The sequence below is a fragment of the Cynocephalus volans genome, chromosome 8 (genome assembly GCF_027409185.1).
Source record: "Cynocephalus volans isolate mCynVol1 chromosome 8, mCynVol1.pri, whole genome shotgun sequence".
In the NCBI taxonomy this organism is placed as follows: Eukaryota; Metazoa; Chordata; class Mammalia; order Dermoptera; family Cynocephalidae; genus Cynocephalus; species Cynocephalus volans.
In genome coordinates, this window is record NC_084467.1 from 95,801,404 (window position 1) to 95,823,705 (window position 22,302).

Sequence of the window (22,302 nt, forward strand, 5' to 3'; positions counted from 1 at the left end):
GCGAGCTGCAGCACGACTGCTGCCCGCGGGCGGCCGGGGTCCGCGCCGCAGCCGCCGCCGCGCTTCGGCCCGGACTGCCGCGACAGGCGGCGGCAGCGGCCCCAGCCCCGGCTGGCCCGCGGCGCCCCCCGGCCGCGCCCCCACGCGCGGCTCGCGGCCCCGGCCATGGGGCTGGGCGGATCCGGGGCTCGGCCGAGCTGAAGCGGCGGCGCCCGCCCGCGCGCCCCTTGGGTCTGCCCCCGCACCCCGCTCGCCGGCGCCTGGCTCTCACGATGATGAAGAAAAAGAAGTTTAAGTTTAAGGTGGACTTCGAGCTCGAGGAGCTCTCCTCCGTGCCCTTCGTCAATGGGGTCCTCTTCTGCAAGATGCGGCTGCTGGACGGCGGAAGCTTCACCGCCGAGTCCTCCAGGTAACGCGCCGCTGGCTCCTCCACAGCCGCCGAGGCTAGTCCCCGCCTGCCCCGAGGGGCTTGCTTGATGGGCAGCATCTCTGTCCTTGGCCCATTGGCTTCAGCTGGGCGGTCAGCCTCGTGAGCTCGTCCTTCGCTAGGGACCGGTCTGAAGTCAGCCAGGAATTTATTGATCTGCACAAAGTGCTTCGCAAATGGGTTCATCTGGGCTGGATTTGGCTCCTGCCTTCTGACTCCAGATGGTTCCTGGTGGTTGCTGTTACCTCCCGAATTCTCTAGGAATGGGAGCAATGGCCAGAGGGAGAGGATGGTTCTGGTTTATCTTAATACATCTTAATTTTTCTGAAATGCAAAGTGGAATTTGAACTTTTGTTAAAACAAAAGCACAGATAACCCAAACTGCTTGAGTTCCGAGAGTGTCCTCCCTGAACAGAAAGCCTGTGCTTAGCATACTCCTTCTCCCTTGTAGGCTACACGGGGACTTGGGCGTCCAGCCTGAGGCTGGGGTAGGCCGGGTCAGGCTTGACTTGAGTCAAGTGTTCCTGGCACACGGGCAGCAGTCTGTGCCTCATCACACAGCTGCGTCTCCAGTGAGGCGCTGGTACTCACTGAATCACTCACCTTGAAGTGGCCACTTGTGGGTCTCAGTGTGGAGGACTTGGAACCAGAAGGGGAGGCCGGGCCCTGCCGTCATTTTGAAATGAGCCCCTGAGCGCTGCCGAGGAGAGTCAGTAGTTAATGTTTATTTTGCCTTTACGAGTGTACACTGGTCATAGACTTTATTTTTACCCTGAAAATATTGTTTTCCTTTTATCTGTCATTCCATTAATAATGTAAAGGAAATACTGTAATGTCAATGGGTTGTATAATTGGGGCCAGATAATTGTCTGCTGTAGCAATATTGAAGCCTATGGAAGACAAAATGTCCAGTTGGCTAAACCTAAAGATGTATGAAGCACTATTGATTCCCAAAAAATAGTCTGGCAGGATAGTTTTTAATATTAAACTGTGATGACAAATCTGTGAATATTCAGCGAATTGATTATGCTACAATCATTTTTAATACGTTTGTAAAAGAACAGTGTAACCTGGAATGGTGCACAATATTTTGTACCAGTTCTTAAGATGTTGAAAAGCCTAAGAGAACTGGTGAATGTCCTGTAGGTGCAAGTGACCAGCTCACCCTGAGGCCTAGACAGTTTGCTGCAGGGTCCTACTCCCCACTTCGGGCAGCTAGACTATGCTCCTGGGCCAGTGGTGACATCTGGTGGTCAGGGCACTTGTCTGCTACCTCCTTTCTCCTCCCTCAGAATGTTGATTTGGCTTACTTCTCACAAGTCAGTTATTCAGTCGTTGCAGGCAATCATTTTATTCAGTGAACGTGTTGGCTGGACATTTTAAATATGTTATTTATTTAACAGCAAGCCTATGAGGTAGAGATCCTCATTTTGTGGACAGATAAACTGAGGCTCAGAAAGCATAACCTACTTTCCCAAGGTCCCCACAGTAGTAAGTTCAGTGCCAAGAGTACAATACAATTCTGTCTAACTTCAAACAGGGTGATGCCAGATTAAGGAAAAAATTGTGTGCCATGCTGGAGAGTTTCTGAATAGGGAGTTTCTTAATGGTTTTAACGAGCAAGAGATATAATTTGATTTGTACTCTGCAAGACTTGGAAATGAAAAAGTCAAATACACTGGTTTAAACTTACCCCTTTCTCTTCCAGCTAAAATCTGACTTTAATCAAGATAAGTATGGTTAAGAATAGTGCTCTGTATAGCCAAATAAAAAAGCCATATAGCTTTAGAGAAATGATTCATAATAAGAAATCTGTGCCTTGAGGTTAGATATAGTTGATGTTGTAAAGCAAAGGGTTTGGAATGAGATGGGTCTAAGCTGAGATCCCATTTCCACAATGGTAAACCTGGATGGGTTATTTGGCCTCTCAAAACTTCCATCTGTAAAACAGAAACAGTCACTGATATATGGGGTTGCTGTGAGGATTTAGTAAGATGATGTACCTAAAACAGCTAACATTGCTTTGGCACCCAGTTGGAATTTAAAGAGGAGGCAAAGAACTTGTCCGAGAAGGAATGTTTGCTTTAGCTGTTATATTTAATTCCTTTATCCTGACAAGTATGAAAGTGTTGGTTTGAGAAAGACACTTCATTTTACAAGGAGAAAAAGAAAACCTGAAATACCAAAAGAAGTGAATTATTTCAAAATATCATGCCTTTTAATTAGTGGGTGCTAGTCTAGTAAGTGCATCTCTAATTAAATGCTGGATTTTAATTTGAAAAAAAATAATTTGATATGCCCCTTATTAATTAGATATAGTTAAGACTGTAACATTTCTCCCATAAAAATATGAAATGAGTTACATAGAAAAGAGTTAACATAGCAGGCCCAAGACTGCTGCTCTTAGAAAGGCCTGATTACAAAGTTGGCCCTTGGCTGGCATCTGAGAACTTGAATGCTAAATGGATCTATACATGATATAAAACTTTACCTAAATGATAAGAGTAGCTCACTGTGCCTAGACTGTACAAACAGTGTAGTTTATGCTAAACACCTTCTGAGAATCTGGAATTCTGGTCCATGCTAGGCAGAGAGTACCCACATGACTAGCTCTAATAAAAACTTTGGGCACTGAGTCTATAATGAGTTTTTCTGGTAGACAGCACATGTCACAATTTGATGCTGGAGAAATTGTGTGTGCTGATTCTGTTTTGTATCTTCTTGTTGTAACAAATCTTAGCCATCAGTACGACTGTATGCTTCCTGTGAGCCTTCCTAATGAATCACCAAATCTGGGGGTTGTCTTGGGGACCTACCATGCATAAGCCTATGTAAAATAATATTCATTTTGTTAGAGAAAAGCCGTAGAGATACATAGAAAATTATATGTATGAGTGTATACACACACTCACACACGAGATTACTTCAAAAAGTTTGTGGACAAAATAGAATTAAAAGATAATAATAGTCTTTACATGAACTTTTAGAAGACCCCTTGTGTGTATATACATAGACATTTTACATGACTTATACGTAGACTTTGTACAAAAATTAAACATGCAGATCATTCATTCATTGTTCACCAAATATTAATTGAGCATCTACCGGCTTTCTAGCTATCCGTCAGGGGCTGTGAGAAGTACAACAAATATAAGGGCCCACAAGGGAATTACCTCTGCTTAATGAAATTAGATCATAGGTGTATAATTGCTTGACAGTAGGAGACAGTATGGTTTAGTGCCTAATAAATGGATCAGACAATACATGAAAGTTTTTGAAATTCTAAAGGAAAAGAGTTTATTTACAGCTGTAATGGTTACTAAATACCATATTAGTGTTTCAGTTGAGCGTCTGGGAGGATGAATTTGCACTGATGAGAAAGTGAGGGTGGAAGGACAGCTTAAGCAAGTCATTAACAGAAGTTGGTGATAGATCAGCCTGATTGCACAGGTTGAATGGAAGCAGAAGATTAGAAAAAGGCTTTAAATACCCTTATAAAGAGTTTGCTTTCCCTTGCTTGTAGGATAAAATTTAATCTAAGATTCTTGATCTGAGTTGTAATGTGATTAAAGTGGTGTTTAAGATGGCTGGTTAGCTGATGTTATTTGGATTCAAGTGGGGATAGATTAGATGGGAAGACAAATTAGGAGGGTATTAAAATAACCCAGGCAGGAGCTGATGAGGACCTGAACTCCAAGGTTCAGTGACTGATAGGTGATAATGCTATGACAGATGCCTTGATGCCAGAACAGAAAAAAGAAGTTAAGAAAATTCTTTGTTTTGTTTTGTTTGAGGGGAATATTGTCTGTGAAGCTGGAGGATATGAAGAGTTAAGTTGTAGACTTAACATACTACATTTCAGGTGACAGTGAGCCTGATAAACAGTTGGAGACATACTTATTGTGATATTTGGATTTCTTAAGTTTTGGTCTATTGGAGCCATAAAGGCTGCTTATTGAACTTTTCAGTTAGAAATGTCTTGCACTATTTTGCCCTTTAAAGATTATTATTGAAAATTAATTTTAGAAGGATCCAGTTTCTCCTAATGATATTTGTTCAGAGAAGAGGTTAGAAAAAAATACAAAGACCTAAAGGTATTTACTTGCAATAAATGTTATTAAAATGGTCAGGGTAAATGATTAGATTTTATATACTATAGTAAATAAAACATTTGGGAAATACATTGTACAGTTATAATGGTCTACTCAACTGAAGCCCAATTGTTGCCTAATAAAATATTTTTGAATATTTTCAAAAAGACCAAACATTATTTAAATCTTTTCAGAGCTCTTCTTTTGTAAAAGAATTTAAATCACTTTTGAGGTTTATTAAGACTGTCAGAACAGATTTAATGCTGGTCTGCTTAAGTAAAGGGATAATAGGAAGAAAATTTTTGTATGTTTTTTAGGATTCCCCAGTTTGCCTTATTTTGTTCATCTTTTTTTATGCTGACAGCTAAATACTTTTCTAAGTTTCACATGAACTTCTGGCAAAAACACATGTGAATTGGATGAGTGTCCAGGAAGCTAATGAGCACATCTGTGTATTGGATCTTTGACTTTGTAAACAAGCAGAAAGGATTTCACATCTTTTTTGGCCCAAGTGCCTCTTACTTTTTCAGTATTTTTTAGTTCACTGCACATTGTGTGCTTCTTTTTAGTAACTTTTTCCTTATTTCAAAACTAATGTAGATTCATATGGAAAATTTAGAAATTAGAAAAGCAAAAAAGAAAAAACAAAAATTATCCATAAATGAATCACCCAGAGATAATCACTATTATTAATATTTGGTGTATAATGTAGGAGCCTTTATTGATCCACACACATATACACCCACCCTCACCCACACAATTATTACATCTTTTTTTAAACCAAAATGAGACCCTATTTTTTTTCACTTAATGTATCTTCCCATTTCATTAAATTTTCAACTACAAAATTATTTTTAATAGATGCATATCATTCTATTGTATGGATTTCTATGATTTATTGGAGCAGTCTTTCTTCTTTCTTCTTAACTAATACTTTTATAAGTAAACTACAAGAAGTATCCTAATAGCCAAATTTGGTACATATCCATTAATATTTATTTAGAATTAACACTTAAAATGAATTACTGAGTCATAGGGCATGCAGATTTTTAAGGCTTTTGATATATATTACCAACTTGTCCTCAGTGCATTAAATTGATTTTTAAGATGAAAAATCACTAATAAGAAGCAAATATCTACAACCAGTATTAGAAAATGCTGTTTGATCATATGACACGGAATTCTTTATGCCCTGGATCCAGCAATCCAAAGGAATTGAAATCAGTATGTCAAGAAATATCTGCACTCTCATGTTAACTGCAGCATTATTCACAATAGCCAAGATATTGAAACAACTTAAATGTCCATTAACAGATGAATGAATAAAGAAAATGTGGTATATATAATGTGGAATACTAATTAGCCTTACCAAAGAAGGAAATCCTGTCATTTGCCATGACGTGGATGAACATGGAGGACATTATGCTAAGTGAAATATGCCAGGCACAGAAAGAAAAATATTGCATGATCTAACTTATACGTGGAATATGAAAAAGGCTAACTCATACAAGCAGAGAATAGAATGGTGGTTGCCAGGGGCTAGGGTGGGGGGATGGGGAAATGTTGGTCAAAGGGTTCAAAATTTCAGTTAGGATGAATAAGTTCAAGAGATCTATTGTACAGCATGGTGACTATAATTAATAATAATGTATGTTTGAAAATTGCTAAAAGAGTAGATTGTAAATGTTCTAACAACATATAATAAATGTGTGAGTTGATGGATATGTTAATTAGCTTGATTTAACCATCACAATGTATACATATATCAAAACACCACATTTACATCATAGATAATATGATTTCCATTTTTCAACTATACCTTAATATAAATTAAACAAATATAAATAAAAAATAAAAAGAATTCTTTATACCCTGACCAGGAATGGGATCATCAATTTACCTTATTATAATAGCTGTAGTAATAGTAGCTAACATTTATTTGAGCACTTTCCCAATGCACCAGGAGCTTTTCTAAGCCTTTACATTTAATCCTTAAAATAATCCTATGAGAAAGGTTACATCATTATTACATCAATACATTGCTATAGCCATTGTTATTACTGTTATTACTTTCATTCAGAAGCACTAAGAGATGCTAAAAGTTACTTCACTGGTAAGTGGTGGAGCAAGGAGGCATTCTGTCTCCAAGGACTGCTCTCAAATACTAAACTCTACTGCCTCTCAGGCTTTATGTTTTATGCTTTCTCATTTTTATGTTTTAGAAAAATAGTAGATAAATATATATAATGACTTTTTCTGAATATCAGTCTTAGAAAACTGGTTCCAATATGTAACACCACTAAACAGGTTACTAGACCTGGCCCCTTTAGATTTGCCCCAAGACATTGTGTATGAAAGATAAGAAACATAGTACTCACACATATATTTTTTTCCCCGAAGGTATAGGTTTCCAGTACTAAGTCTGAGAAATTCAATCTCATTACTGGATAGTGGTATCTTGTAAAAATATTATTAATGTCATTTTATATCAGTAAGTTAATATTCACCATTGTATCACTAAGCCTTGCACAGTAGGCATTTTATAAATATTTATTGAAAGAATGCAGATAGTTTGGAGAAAGGACCTGTGTAGCTTTGCTAAGGATGACAAATACATAGAGATCCCCAAATTAAATATATGGGAAATTGATATGGAGAAGTATATGCTGTTCTGTGTACATAGCTTATAATGAATTATGTTCAGTTTAGAGTGTCGACCTTTGAGGCACATTATCAAATAGAGATCCAGGGAGGACATTGGGATATTGAGGAATCTTGAATTATGTTAATGACAGGGGACTGGGGTTAGTGTCAAGAGAGAAAATGATTGTCTTCAAATGCTAAAAAATGAACTTGTATATATGTATATTTTATGTTCCTGGTCTTATTTCTTATAAGACCCCTTTAATAGAATTGGAAGACCATTGTTACCTCCTGTTGGGCTAGGATATATGTCAGATGCTCTAACAGATATTTTTTTGAAAGTAACAAATGGATTAAACAAGATAGAAGTTTATTTCTCTCTCATATAAAGTCCAAGCTAGTATGGTAGCTTTGCCCTGTCAAGTTGTCAGGGGTTTGGACTCTTTTTATCTTGTTGCTCTCAGGGTATTGTTCTCATTCACAAGGACTACTTGGCTTACCCCACATCCAAATTCCAGCCATTGGGAAGAAGGAAAGGGGAAGGGGAAGTCCCTTCTGCTCACAGTCCTTTGACCAGAACTTAAGCATAGTGCCATATCCAGCCACGAGGAAAGTTGAGAAATATAGTCTTTGCTGGGTATCCATTTTTTATTTTAGCAAAAATTCAGTTATAATAAAGGGAAGGGGAGGACAGATATGAGGGGACAATTAGCCTCCGTCATATCTCTGGTTTAGAGAAGAGAAAGTTGATCCTCAGAAAATAATTCGTTCAAGGTCACACATCAGTTAAATGAAAATGAAAGATATTTGAAAAACTTTCATGAAGAGGGAGTAGACTTATGCTGGGTGCATCGGAGAACAGAAATAAGACCAGTAAGGGATATGTTAAAGAAGGCATATTTCTATTCAGTATAATAGAAGAAATAATTTCTAACATTTAGAATAGTACGATAATGAATAGGCTACTTCAGTACAACGAGTTGAATGATCTTGTCCATTTGTCAGGAATGTTATTCTTCGTTAGGAGGATAGGTCACCTCGGTGATTCTTAAAGCCATTTCTAATTCCAAGATTCTATGATTAAGCTTTCAATTTTATTTCCTAATACTACTTTTCCTAAACCTTCCATTTTAGCCATGACTGGCCAGCTTATATTAGCCAAATGCGTGTGCATTTCTGTCTTGTTGGTATCCTCTCCTTTTCCCAACTCTTCTTCATTCTTCTTTTAGCTGATCCAAATTTCAACCATTCTTAAATATCTACATCAAATGTCTCATCAGTTTTATACCTACACCTGTCCCAACCTACAGTCCACCCAGATTCTCTCCAACACTTACTGTACATACTATGTCCTTAATAAATGTTGGTTATTTGTTGAATGAATGAAAACTTTCCTCACCATGCCACTGTGATTTCACCTCTCAATTCTTACAGTACTTGTTTCCACCAGTCATTTCGCAACTTCACACCAAATTTGTTCTTTTAATTACCTTCATGAAAAATTACCATACAGAGTAAAATTTGCAGTAATAAAAATAAGTAAAAGAAAAGGTAGAAAGGAGGAAGCGTTTCAGTGGGTTTTGTTTTGTTTGGTGGGGTGGTGGTCAGGGCAAGTGTCATGGAAGAGCAAGGTTTTTAAAGAAGTCTAGCTGGAGGAAGAAATGGAATGATAGTAGGAACAGTCTACATAGCAGCATAAAACAGCATGGTGTGTTGAGAGCGCTATGATTAAAGTGTTATATTGCTGCTGCTGAATAAAGAGAGCACAGAGAGTGTCATTTGAGGGAGTCTAGATTTGCTTCTGTCCTGTCATCTAGGGAGCCAAAATTAGGGGAGTGACTGACTTATGCAAAGTTGATAGGTTGCTTAGGGTGGAATTGAAGAGAATTTTCATCTGACAGATGACCTTAGCTTTCTCAGTAGCAACCAAGAAATATGGAATGAGGGATAGGAAGATAATGATAAAAGATCAGAAAAGCTTCCACAAGGAATGGGAAAAGAAGCTGACCAAAAACAAGTCCAAAACGCCCAACTGAAATTTAAAACATGAATTTTAATGATGCATGTTCATGCAGTTTTCTCCAGCAGTGCTTGTAGATTATGTATAGGAGAAAGTGGGTGGTAGGACTGATTCAGGTTTAGAAGTTTATAGGTATGTGGAAAGGCCAAGGAGGCAAGGGAATTAAAAGTGTTGGTGAGAAAAGAATTTAAGGAATCAGTCATGGGGCCCAGATTTCATAAGTAGGGAAACCAGGCCAGGAAGATAAATCAGGAAAATATAGAATTGTTGGAGTATGAAAGCCTCAGTGATGTCAAAGGAAGGTATGTATGGAAGGAATAATGCAGTGACAGAGTTGGGGTTGGGGGTAAGGGTTGTGCTCAGAGAGTGGGATATTAGAGCTTGACATTATTCCAGTAGAGCAATTGCTGATATGGAGTAAATATTGGTGTAGGACAAAGAACGCTGAGTCAGGTAAGTTATTTGCGTGGTCTTAAAATAGCTAATATGTTTGCAGGTGTTGGGGTGAAGAGAGAAAGATTGCAAAACAGGTACTTCACTGTGATATGAACTGGAAGAGGAAGAGTGTGACATTGCCAGATATCATGTGCCTGAAGCTTTTAAGCCTTAAGCTTGAAAGTAGAAGAGTTACAGCCTGCAAGTGGCAATGAGGAGTTAGGAAAGTGCTGGTGCTGCCTCCTGGGCCTGTGGACAATGGGAATGGAGAGTAAATATCACCTACCCTGCAAAGGTACAATATAAGTAGTGTCCTCATGCGATAGCCCGGTTTCGCTTAGGCATTGAATGAAGAGATGAGAATATAAGAGTTTGTTTAACCCTAGAACAAGAGTTTCAGGTAATATGGTAGAATGAGTTGGGAAAGAGAACAGCAGCAGTAGAATGAATCAGAGTGTAGAAGAATAGAACAGTAGGATAGAGCAGATTGGGGATTTAGGGAGAATAGGTGGCCAGGACTTTCATTTTAGTCTTTTCCTGTGGATTACAGGGATGAAAGGCATAGAAAGAACAGACTGGCCTTAAGATTCCCAATATAGATATGAAGTGATTTAGCATCATATCTAAGATGCAGGTGTTAAAAGACAGTTCTCCAGCCGCTGCTTCTAGGAGTGCATGAGTGAGGTCATGTTAGAGGTCTTGCCATCCACTTCCTAGGAGGTCTCGCCTCCTTTATTGTGTATCTCTCTTTTTCTCTCTGTCTCACAGCCCTCTACCTACAAATTTAATCTTCTTCCTCACCAATCTTTAACTCTCATTTCAGAGGATGAAATATTCTTCCTCCTGTTTCTTGCTGTTTTCCTGCATCTTTTTAATTTTATCATTTACTTGTACGTGTTTGTGGGGTACAGTGTGTTGTTTCAATACGTGCATATACTGCACAATGATTCACTTGGGGTTGATGGCATACATTTCCCTGTATCTTTTATCCCATCCCCATCTAACTTCCCTCCCCTTCTCTTTCTATACAGCTCTGATCCAAACTTCATGAAAAATTAATCTACATATCCTGTCTCTTAAGCATTCCTCCTCTTCCCTAAACCCTTTTCTCCAACTTCTACCCTACCACTTTACTGAAACTGCCTTTGCTAACATTATCAGTCATCTGTAATTGCTATATCTAGTCAATATTTTCTCATTTGTACCTTTGTGCTCTATTCAAAATGGTGTGATAATTACCTGTTTCTTGAAATTTGACCATCTTGGCTTCCATTAACCCTGTTCTCCACTTTAACTTCCCACTTGTGTAATTTCTTGCCTGAATTCTCTGAGGGCACTACTTCTGCCCATCCTTTTTTTTTTTTTTTTTTTTAATAGACTTTATTTTTAGAATGAAATTGAGTGGAAAGTACAGAGAGTTCCCATATACCCCTGGTCCCCACACTTGCACATCCACCTCCATCCACATCCTTCACCAGAGTGGTACATTTGTTGCAGTCGAGAACCTACATTGGACACATCATTATCACCCAAAGTTCATAGTTTGCATTAGGTTCGCTCTTGGTGTTATAAATGTTCTACGGGTTTTGACAAATGTATTATGACATGTGTCTACCACTGTAGTGTCATACAGAATATTTTCACTGCCCTAAAAATCCTCTGTACTCCACCTATTCATTCCTCTAACCCCTGATCTTTTTACTGTCTCTGTAGTTTTACCTTTTCCAGAATGTCATATATTTGGAATCATTCAGTATGTAGCCCTTTCAGATTGGTTTCTTTCTCTTAGTATTATGCACTTAAGTCCCTCATGTTTTTTCATGCCTTCATAGCTGACTTCTTTTTAGCACTGAATAATATCTCTTTGTCTTGATGTACCACAGTTTATCCATTCACCTGCCACTCACCAGGATATCTTGGTTGCTTCCAAGTTTGGGTAATTATGAATAAAGCTACTCTAAACATCCGTGTGCAGGTTTTTGTGTGAATGTGAGTTTACAATTCATTTGGTTAAATAACAGGGAGCACAATTGCTGGAGCATATGGTAAGAGTATTGCCCACCCTTCTTTAAAGCCTGATGTTTCAGAGGATTTATGAAACAAGGAGGGCAATTATTAGTATGCTACTTTACAAATGAATAAATTAAGAAAGATCAGGAAAGTTAAATGATTTACCCAAGTTTATGCTAATAATAAGTGATAGAGCAGATCTAAAATTCAGGTTTTCTGCCTACTAGTCCAGGACTTTTTCACTGTTTTATGTGGATTCCTCATTACATAACAGAGAAATAGGGTTTAGATTTCTCACCCAGGGGTCCAAGCCAAAAACTGCTACATAACCCTTAAAAAACAGCAGTAACCTTGTGGCTGGAACTCAGCCAGGAAAGTGCATAGGCTGGAAAAGTAACCACAGTCTTTGTTTAGGGCCTTTAATAGTGATGAGGATATTAGAGTTTCCAATAAATACAACAATTTTGTTTGGTTTAAAATGTATTAGGCCAGGAGTGAAAAGAAAACCCATGGATGGGAGAAAATATTTGCAAGTCATGTATTTCACATGGGGTTAATATCCAGAATAAGTAAAGAACTCCTACAATTCAATGACAAAAAAAAAAACAAACAAAGAAACACATTCAATTTAAAAATGGACAAAGGACTTAAACATATTTCTCCAAAGAAGCTATACAAATGGCCGATAAGCAGAAGAAAAAATTCACATAACTTACCATTAGTGAGCTGCAAACAACGAAGTATTACCTCACACCCCTTAGGATGACTACTATCAAAAAAGTAGAAAATAACAGATGTTGACAAAGATGTGGAGAAATTGGAACCCTTTTGCATTGTTGGTGGAAATGTAAAATGGTGCAGCCACTATGGAATACAGTATGGTGGTCCCTCAAAAAACTTAAAACCATATGATCCAGCAATTCCACTTCTGGTTATATATCCAAAGAATTGAAAGCAAGGACTCAAACAGATATCTGTACACCCATGTTCACAGTAGCATTATTTGCAATAGCTAAAAGGGTAGAAACACCTTAAGTGTCCATCAAAGGATGAGTGGATAAACAAAATGTGACATATACATACAATAGAATATTATTCAGCCCTAAAAAGGAAGGAAATTCTGACACATGCTACAACATGGATAAACCTTGAGAACATTATGCTAAGTGGAATAAGCCAGTCACAAAAGGACAAATACTGGGTGATTCACTGATTTGAGGTACCTAGAGTAGTCAGATTCACAGAGACAGAAAGTAGAATGGTGGTAGCCAGGGGCTGGGGGAGAGGGGCAGGGGGAATTGTTTAATAGATACAGAGTTTCAATTTTACAAGATAAAAAGAGTTCTGGAGATTGGGTGCACAGCAATGAGAATGTGTTTAACAGTACTAAGCTGTACACTTAAAATTCGTTATGATAAATTTTATGTTATGTGTATTTTACCACAATTTTTTAAATGAATAAATATTTCAGCTCCCCAAAATTTTTATTAGGCCAAGCAAATTATTTACATGTTAGTATATTCAAGTAAAGTAGACTAGTATTAAAAAGAAAGTTTTCTCCTTTTTAAACTTCATAATTTAGGAACATTTTACCACAAAATTTCTGCGATTACATTGATGAGTCCATTCAGTCATTCTACCAACTAATATGATTTAGTAAAATACAAACGTATGGGCTTATATAGTAGTTAATTTTTATTTAACAGTTTTAGGAAAGTCCCTCTGTCATATAATTGTTTTAACATCTGAGGAATTGCCAGACTGTTTTTCAGAGAGGCTGCTGCAGAAAATGCTTTCTTGATGGAGATTTGCTGTTGATCCACTGCTCTTTGAAATGGTTTTTAACGATAAACACAAGTCAAAATGTTATCAGAATCAAATGTCTGACATTCTATTATCCCATTTTCCCCTTACTGGTTAAATCCTATTAATCCTTCAGAGCTTAGTCACATGCCACTGCTTCTAAGGAGTATTCCCTAGTTTCTCAGCTAGAATTAATAGCTCCCTTCCTTCTTTGAACTTTCAAAGATTGGTGGGATTTAACCAGTAAGAGGTAACAGTTACTGTATGACCCAGCAATTCTACTCCTAGGTATATAACCAAGAGAAAAGAAAATATAATGTCCACAAAAACTTGTACAACATTTTCATAGCAGCATTGTTCATAATAGCTAAAAAGTTTAAACAACCCCACTGTCCATCAACCGATGAATGGGTAAATAAAATGTGATGTATCTATAGAATGGAATATTATTCAGCAATAAAAAGAAATGAAGTACCGATATATGCTGCAACATAGGTGACACTTGAAAACATCATGCTAAGTAAAGAAGCCAGTCACAAAAGACTACATACTGTATAATTCAACTTACATGAAATGTCTGGAATAAGCAAAATCAATAGAAACAGAAAGTAGATTAGTGGTTGCCTAGGGCTAAGGAATTGAAGGGAAATGGGAAATGACTGCTAGTAAATATGAGGTTTCTTTTGGAGGTGATCAAAATGTTCTAAAATTTATTGTGTTTCACATACTGAATATATTAAAAACCATTGAATTGGACACTTTAAATGGGTGAATTGTATGGTATGTGAGTTATATCTCAATAAAGCTATTTTTTAAGAGAAGCATTTTCTGATAAAATTCCATTAAGCCAATCTGATTTCTTGGACAAGTTCATTCTTTCATTTAACAAATACCTGCCGAGTGTCTACTATGTGCTAGGTGCTATTCCAGGCAGTTGAACTATTTATTATTTTTCATTTCAGTTTTTTATATTATGAAACTATTTTCCTTGTTGTTTATTCTTGTGTCTGTACAAAAAAGTGTAAAGATTATATAGTATCTGTTCTAATTTGTATTCATCTGTGATAATCCATATAATGACTATTATTTTTATTAAATTCAATTTTTCAGTATCAGACTTTACGTATCTAACTTCTGTTAAGAATTCTTAACTATTTGGTCATTGCACATGGTATACATGTACTGAAATATAACTCTATACCCCATGAAATATGTATAATAAATATATTTCAATAAAAAATAATTTTATAAAATTTTTTTAAAGATTCCCTTGAATTTGGAGGCAAGAAAAAAAAGGATTTTCTTTAATTAAAAAATTAGAAGGTATATATAGGAAAAAAAAGAATTTTTAACTTTTGTGAAAATTTATAGTCAAGAACAAATGTTATCATGTCATTTTAGCCAGTGAGTTTTATATGTTTATTTTTGCTACCAATAATATTCATTATGGATTGGATAAAAGACAGGATTTCTTTCCTTTTAGCTAACCCAAGAGAATTTTGAGCATTGCCCTCCTGCTCTGTATTAGTGTTTAGGGAGCAAAAATCAGGTTTGAAATGTCCTGCTGTGGGAGGGTAGGAGAGAAACAGACTTGGTAAGCACAGTGCAGAACCATAAAAGTATGCATTGTAGAGAACATGATGTCTAGGGAGGGAGCAGAGCTGAGAATGTTTGGGGGCTGTAGAGAAGGACAAGACTGGAAAGGCGCATCGGGGGCCAGATTTTGGCGGGCCTTGGATTCCTTCATGCGAAGATTGGATTTTATTCTGTAGGCAATATGATCTTAAACCCCCCTTTTTTTCCTAACCCTAAAATTAAAATGAGATCACTAAAGAAAATTTGGAAAGTACATAAAATTACAAAGAAGAAAAATGTTACCCATCAGAGGTGATGACTGTCAACATTTTAGAATATAGCTTTCCAGTTTCATCCAATTCATTTTCATACACAATTACATACACAATTTTTTTATCCTGCCTTTTTTTAATTGAACATTTTCCATGTTATTAAACACTTTATATGTTATATTAATAGTGCAATACATAATCTGCTTTCATGAATGGAGTGTAAATTAAGTAACACTTCTGATTTGGATGCTCCTGTTGTTTCCAAACTTTGCTGTAAAATTTGTAAACTTCTCAAACTTTACTGCTCATACTGAGCTCCTTCCCTTGAACATGTGAATTTAAGGTGTAAGCAAGAGATATGGTATGTGTGGTAGGTGGCTGAAAGTTTATGTCTGAAACTGAGCATGGTAGTCTGGATTGCAGACCTAGATTTTAAAATAATCCACATGCACAAGATAATAAAGCCAGGGATAGAGTATAGAACAAAACTAAAGAGCCAGAGGATAGAACCTTGGTAGAAAAAGACCTAATTAAGGAAAATAAGACCAAAACACTGGAGAGGAATGTGGTATCACAGAAGCTAACTGAGCAAAGAGCTTTAGAGGCACAAGTGTTCAGCTCAGCCATAGTGTGGAGCAGTGGTGTGGAACGAGAGCTGTTCTATTTCACAATCGGTATGTCTTTGGTGAACTTAGAAGTTTCTTTGGAGTCATAGGAGCAGAAACAGGGTTTCAGGGGGTTAGGGTGTGAGCAGGTGGTGAAGCAGCAGAAGCAAGGGGTGTAACTGTTCTTTCGGAAGGTTTATTAATGAAGAGGAGAAAAGTTGGAATTAGGTAAAAGGGGGAAAACAACAAACAGCAACTTTATGTATTTATTTTTAGGATAGAATCTTCAACATGATTATCATTGGGGCAGAGGAGTGGCGTAAGAGAAAATAGGGATACAAATATTAAAAACTTGTCGTCACCTCTCTTGCAGGGTGACAGAGATGCAAAGGATTACTCAGAGCCCATGTATACAGAGCAATGAACGGCCAGAAGGGGTTAAACCCAGGGAGAACTCCTTAAAGGGAAGAGAGCCCTAGGAATAACCCTAAGTCAGATTTTCTCTCAGTTTTTATTTTACAGGCAAGAAAGTTACAGAAGAAACAGAGGTGGATAATCAGTCACAGTGAAAACATAAACAAACTGGCTAGCAACAATTCTCATTAAAGCAGGTGCAACTTAAAATAGTTCAATCAATTTACCATCAAAAGGAGTCATAAAGCTAAACTGTGTGACATACAAAAGAAACAATGAGATAATAGCTATGGTAGTGCTTAGTTCCCCAAAAGACTTAAAGAAACACCTGGAGGTAAAATGTGGAACATCCCCCAACCATTAACTAGCAGAGTAACTTTGAAGCTTTTAGCTCACATACTTTCCCATTATTTAGGTTAAGCTGCACTAAGGGCAACTGCCCCCAGAGCAATCACTTTTGCTGTGCTTTAATTTTCTTGTCTACATCAATGACTTCAGTCCTGTAAGAGTTTTCTGGTCTTTTTTAATCTTAGCATTTCTATGTGTTTTACTGAAAAGTTGGGCTATTCCTTAAACTACAGGACTTTGGTCCTGCTAAAACTAAGGACTGTGGTCCTGCTAACCTACAGCCTAACCTAAGGACTTTGGTCCTACTATGTTAATACTAAGGCCCTGTGTTTTATTAATGTCAATATCCTCCACAAAAACTGATGATTAAAAGTCTATCTGCTGCCTTAAAAAAAATTTTTTTTTTCTGTCTTAAAACCTGATTACTGGTTGAAGAAGAAGTTCTCAAACTCTTCCTAATTAAATGCTGTTTCCAAGCATTGTGGCTTGGAAACTGGCTTATACCCAAGACTTATTTTATCTTAAAGAAATGAGGAACTACCCATAGTATTGATTTTGGACTATGCATGTTTGCTTTGTTTCATTTAAGTGAGTCATCACTAGCATACCATTAGAATAAACTCATTTTGTGACATTTTCTTTCTATTTAAAGTTTTACATATTTCTTTGTTCACAGACTGCAACCACATTTCCATAGCAGTTTCTGGGAATTCTGTAGTGCTGGTGTCTAAACAATGTTATTAACATTTTTCTTCTATTATTACCTTTTCGAGGCCAGTACATGGTTCCATGAGGTTTTGTATTTTTAAAAGCATTACCGCTGTGTACCATCCTGGGCATTTTGGTCATTCCTTATGGTTAAGGAATGACTTCCAGAAAGCTTACATGAATATCTTACTTGATCTGTCCTGTGGACATCACTATTTCCTTTATATATAAGGCAGAAAACAGTTTTAGAAATAACAGCCCCAGGAAGGTAGTTAGAAAAGATTATTCATAGTCCTTGCAAAATAAGGTAATTGGTTCCAAAACTTGGCTTTAGGCTAATTTAATAAAAGATGTATTATTATAAGCATCCATAAATTACCTCTATAATTTCTATTAATGGAAAGATAAAATTAATCATTAAGCTAGTAATACTGATAATATGCATTTGTAATTATAGGCAACTGAGAATTGTAAACTCTGTCATTATACTAATAAAGTGTAAGCCTTCCAAAGCAACCAGGAACTCAGTACTAACTGCACTATTAGCACTTATCATTTCCTCATTTGAGAAACAGTAAATTAGTACCAACTGGTTGTTAAGTCAAAATGAATTTGAGAGGTGTTTTTGCTAAGGTAACTTGTTAAAACCTAGCTGCCACATGATTCTCTGCTGGTACTGTATTGCCTTCAAGGAATCACCAATCTAACAATCAAAATAATTAAGCTATTTTATATATATATTACAATTTCTCTGACTCACCTACCCCGCTTCTTCTGGGGTTTCCTTCTATGTGAGAAGTGGTGTTAGACAAGTCAAGTAATGCAATGTGATGCATAAACTTGAAGTTTATTTACACCGACTGTGATCAGTGCTAGCAGAAGACACCACTGCAGGTCTGTACCACTCAAGAAATACCCTAGCATGTGTGCTCAGTATGGTACAACCTCCTTGTAATTTCACACTTTCACTGATGCATAGATCCCTCCCGATCTCCTCCCCAGACTTTCCTTCAAAGTATAGCTAGCTAGACTGTGTTGCTGTGCCTTTGATTACAATTTACTCATCAGCATGAGTTTTTATCATTGTAATATCATTATTATAAGGATAACCAAGACAGAGCCGAGCCTTCATCACAGTACAGTTTGTAATACTCCTTGTGCTGTTTTGTCATACTTCAACTGCGTCATTGGCTCATTTTACTCTTCATCTCAATAATTTAAACGTTCTGCAGTCTTCTTATCTTTGTCTCTAAGTATTGTCTTGCTGACTTGTACATATTCTTTTGGAGTCACTGCTTAATATCCCTGTACCAGAAAATCCAATACATTTTCCTCTTCTGACGTTATAGATTTCACTTTTTGATAATTATACTTGTGAAAATACCAAAAGAGGAGTACTTTCATAATACATAGCAAAATTTCATTAAATTCCTATTTCCCTTGTTCACAATATCTTTCATTTGCAAGGCAGCTACTCCAGACATGTATGTAGAAGACACCAGCAGCTTATAGGAATAAGAATCACTTTACAAAAGAATTCAGAAAATGTATCATAGGAGAAGCTTTTGAGTGAAGTCTTGAATCATAATACTTTGTTTTACACAGTGCTTTATATGTGTATTATAGCATTTAATTTCTAAACTATTATTTGAAGTAACTTTTATAACTATTTTATAGATTCAGACAATTTATGTTTACCAATCTGTAGCTGACTATAAGACATTTCTTAAAAGGAAACTTATGCAGAGGAATGTAATTTTTTCAACATCCATTTAGTGTTCAAATTAAACTTGAATTTAGATCTGCTGAGTCTAAAATTCATTTCCTTTCCTTTATACCATGTGGATAAGCTTAGATGGTAGGAAAGGGATAGAAAGCAGTTGGGAGAGCATCCTAAAGGGAGGATACAACATAAAGGCAGACATGCAGGTGCACAGTGCCACAGTAGGAAATAGTGGATAATTAAGTTTAGTAAGGAGTCATTGAATCTTAGGTAATCAGTGGAGAATCATAGAGGACCAAATGTGAGAGGCTGGGGCAGACAATGGAGAGTTGAATATATACCTAAAGAGTTTGGCCTTTAGTCTACGTACAAGAATTTATATAGTTACAACAAATAAATTCTCTTGTATAAGTTTGACTTTTTTTTAGATTCCACATATGAGTGAGATCAAGCAGTTTTTACTTTGAGGGTACATCAAAAAGTTTATGGAAAAATAGAATTAAAAGATAATACAAATCTTGTCGTGAACTTTTTGAAGTACCCTCATATTTGTGTTTTGGTCCCTGGGTTATTTCACTTAGCATACTGTCCTCCACGTTTACCCATGTTGTAGCAAATGGCAGGATTTTTTTCTTTTCTAAGCTGAATAATATTTCATTGTGTGTGTGTATGTACATATGGCTTATATGCATACGCATATGTCATTGTGTGTATATATACAAACATATGCATGTATACACACACATATATACTACATTTTCTTTTCTTTTTTTTTTCTTTTTCGTCTTTTTCGTGACCGGCACTCAGCCAGTGAGTGCACGGGCTATCCCTATATAGGACCCGAACCCACGGCGGGAGCGTCGCCACACTCCCAGCGCCGCACTCTCCCGAGTGCGCCACGGGCTTGGCCCATATACTATATTTTCTTTATCCATTCATCTGTTGATGGATACTTAGGTTGTTTCCATATCTTGGCTATTGTTAATAATGCTGAAATGAACCTGGAGGTGTAGATGTTCCTTTAGTGTACTGATTTCATTTCCTTTGGATATATACCCAGAAGTGGGATTGCTGGATCATATTGTGGTTATATTTTTAACTTTTGAGGAACAACCATACTGTTCTTCATAATGGCTGTGCCAGTTTACATTCCCAGAAGTGTACAGTGTTTCTTTCTCTCTACATCCTTATCAACACTTATCTTTTGTCTTTTTGATAATAGCCATTTTAGCCGGTGTAAGATGTTATCTCATTGTGGTTTTGATTTGCATTTCTCTGATGATTAATGATGTTGAGCACCTCTTCATGTACGAGGGTACTTCAAAAAGTTCATGGAAAGATTCGTATTATCTTTTAATTCTGTTTTTCCACAAACTTTTTGAAGTACCCTTGTACCTGTTGGCCATTTATCTATCTTTTTTTAATTGTAAACTGACAGTTTATAATTGTATAAACTTATGGGGTAAAAAGTGTGTTATAGTTTATGAATTTAATGTAGAATAATCAAGCTAGTTAACATTTCCATCATCTCAAATACTTAATATTGATTTGTGGTGAGAACATGTGGAATTTATTCTCTTACTGTATGTCTTCTTTTCAGAAATGTCTATTTAGGTCCTTGGCTGTAGGGGATTGAATTATGTCCCCCCAAAACTCACTGAAGCTTGAATTGTGTCCCCCAAATTTTATGTATTAGAAACTTAGCCCCCACTGTGACTGTTAAGAGGGTGGGAAATGCTATTATGGTAATTGAAAGGTGGGGCCTTGAAGAGATGATTAAATTATAAGACCATGCCATAGTGAATAGATTAAAAATGGTGGTCAGGGGTGTGGTCTTGAAGGCTGTAAAAGAAGACAGAGGAGAGTCTCTCTGTCTGCTCTCTCTGCTTCCACCATCTTGCAATGTGAGACCCCTGGGTCACTGTCGCCACCACCAGATGGACTTTGGACTTCCTAGCCTCAGAAAGTGTAAGCAATAAATTTCATTTTCTTTATAAATCATACAGTTTCAATATTTTGTTATAAGCAACAGAAACAGACTAATATATTAGCCCATTTTTTAACCAGGTTATTTTGCTTTTTGTTTTTGTTTGGTTTGTTGCTATTAGGTTGTATAAGTTCCTTATGTATTTTGGATAGTAACCCCTTATTAGATGTATGGTTTGCAAATATTTTCTTCCATTCCATAGGTAGCATACTTTTTTTTCCCATGAAATTTCTCATTAGGACATCTGTCAGCCACTGAATGAAAGTCTTTCTTGCATGAAGCTACAAATACTTTTTGTAATATATACAGTAAATTATAAACAAACAAGTATTCAGCAAACATTTGTTTGAGGACCTACTGTGTACCAAGTAGTGCTGTATTCTTTTCTATGAAATTTCTCATTGGAATACTTCTGGGCAATGAATAGTTTGCTAACAAATTTGCCTGCAGTTCAGCTCATTCTTTTCTTTTTCCCTCTTGATGGAAGAGGAGTCCCTTCTTCTGTCCAGGGCCAATCCCCCCTATTGCCTGGGCCCATCCTCTGTGACATCCTCAGGGATGGATCTCCTCTGATACCATTATTCATACTCTCTCAGATCTTCAACTCTTTCTCTTCCCAGGTTCTTTCCTATAGCAGTAAAAAGAATACTTAAGTCTCTGAGATGTTAAAATGAAATCCTTCTTTATGCCATATTCAGCTGCTGCACTAATTTTCTCCACTTTACTACTAAAATACTTGAAATGAGTTGTCTCTGTTCCTTATCTCCACTTACCACAGTAATCTGGCTTCCATCCCATCTCTTCACTGAAACTACACTTGCCAGTGTTATCAGTGACTTCTTGGTTGCTAAATCCAGTGGATTCTTTGTAGTCTTTTTCTTACCTGACTACTCTGCCACATTTGATACTGTTAAGCAATTCTTTTTTTAAAAAAATCTTTCCCCTTGGTTTTGATGATAACATAATCTCTTTTGCTTCTCCCTCTGTTGACATTTTCATCTCCTTTGTCTGCTCCCTTTCTCCTGTACTCTAAGTATTGGTGTTCCAGAGTCGGTTCTCTTCCCTTCCTCCTCTACCTACTCTCCCTGAATGGCCTCATTCATTCCCATGGCTTCAGTGACCATTAACATGCTGAAGACGTTCACATTTGTATTTTTCAGACCTGACCTCTCCTTTGAGTTCTAGGTCTATATATCTATCTGCCACCAGACATTTCCAAATGAGGAACTTACAGGCTCTTC

General features: G+C 37.0%; 1 protein-coding gene across 1 annotated transcript in view; it reads left to right on the top strand.

Moving 5' to 3' along the window:
• Window positions 1–272: 272 nt before the first annotated feature.
• EEIG2 (EEIG family member 2) overlaps window positions 273–22,302 on the top strand; it is a 70,774-nt gene continuing 48,744 nt past the window's right edge. Inside the window, exon 1 of the mRNA XM_063106701.1 lies at window positions 273–409. Coding sequence (XP_062962771.1) covers window positions 273–409 — 137 coding nt within the window. The remainder of the gene's footprint in view (window positions 410–22,302) is intronic.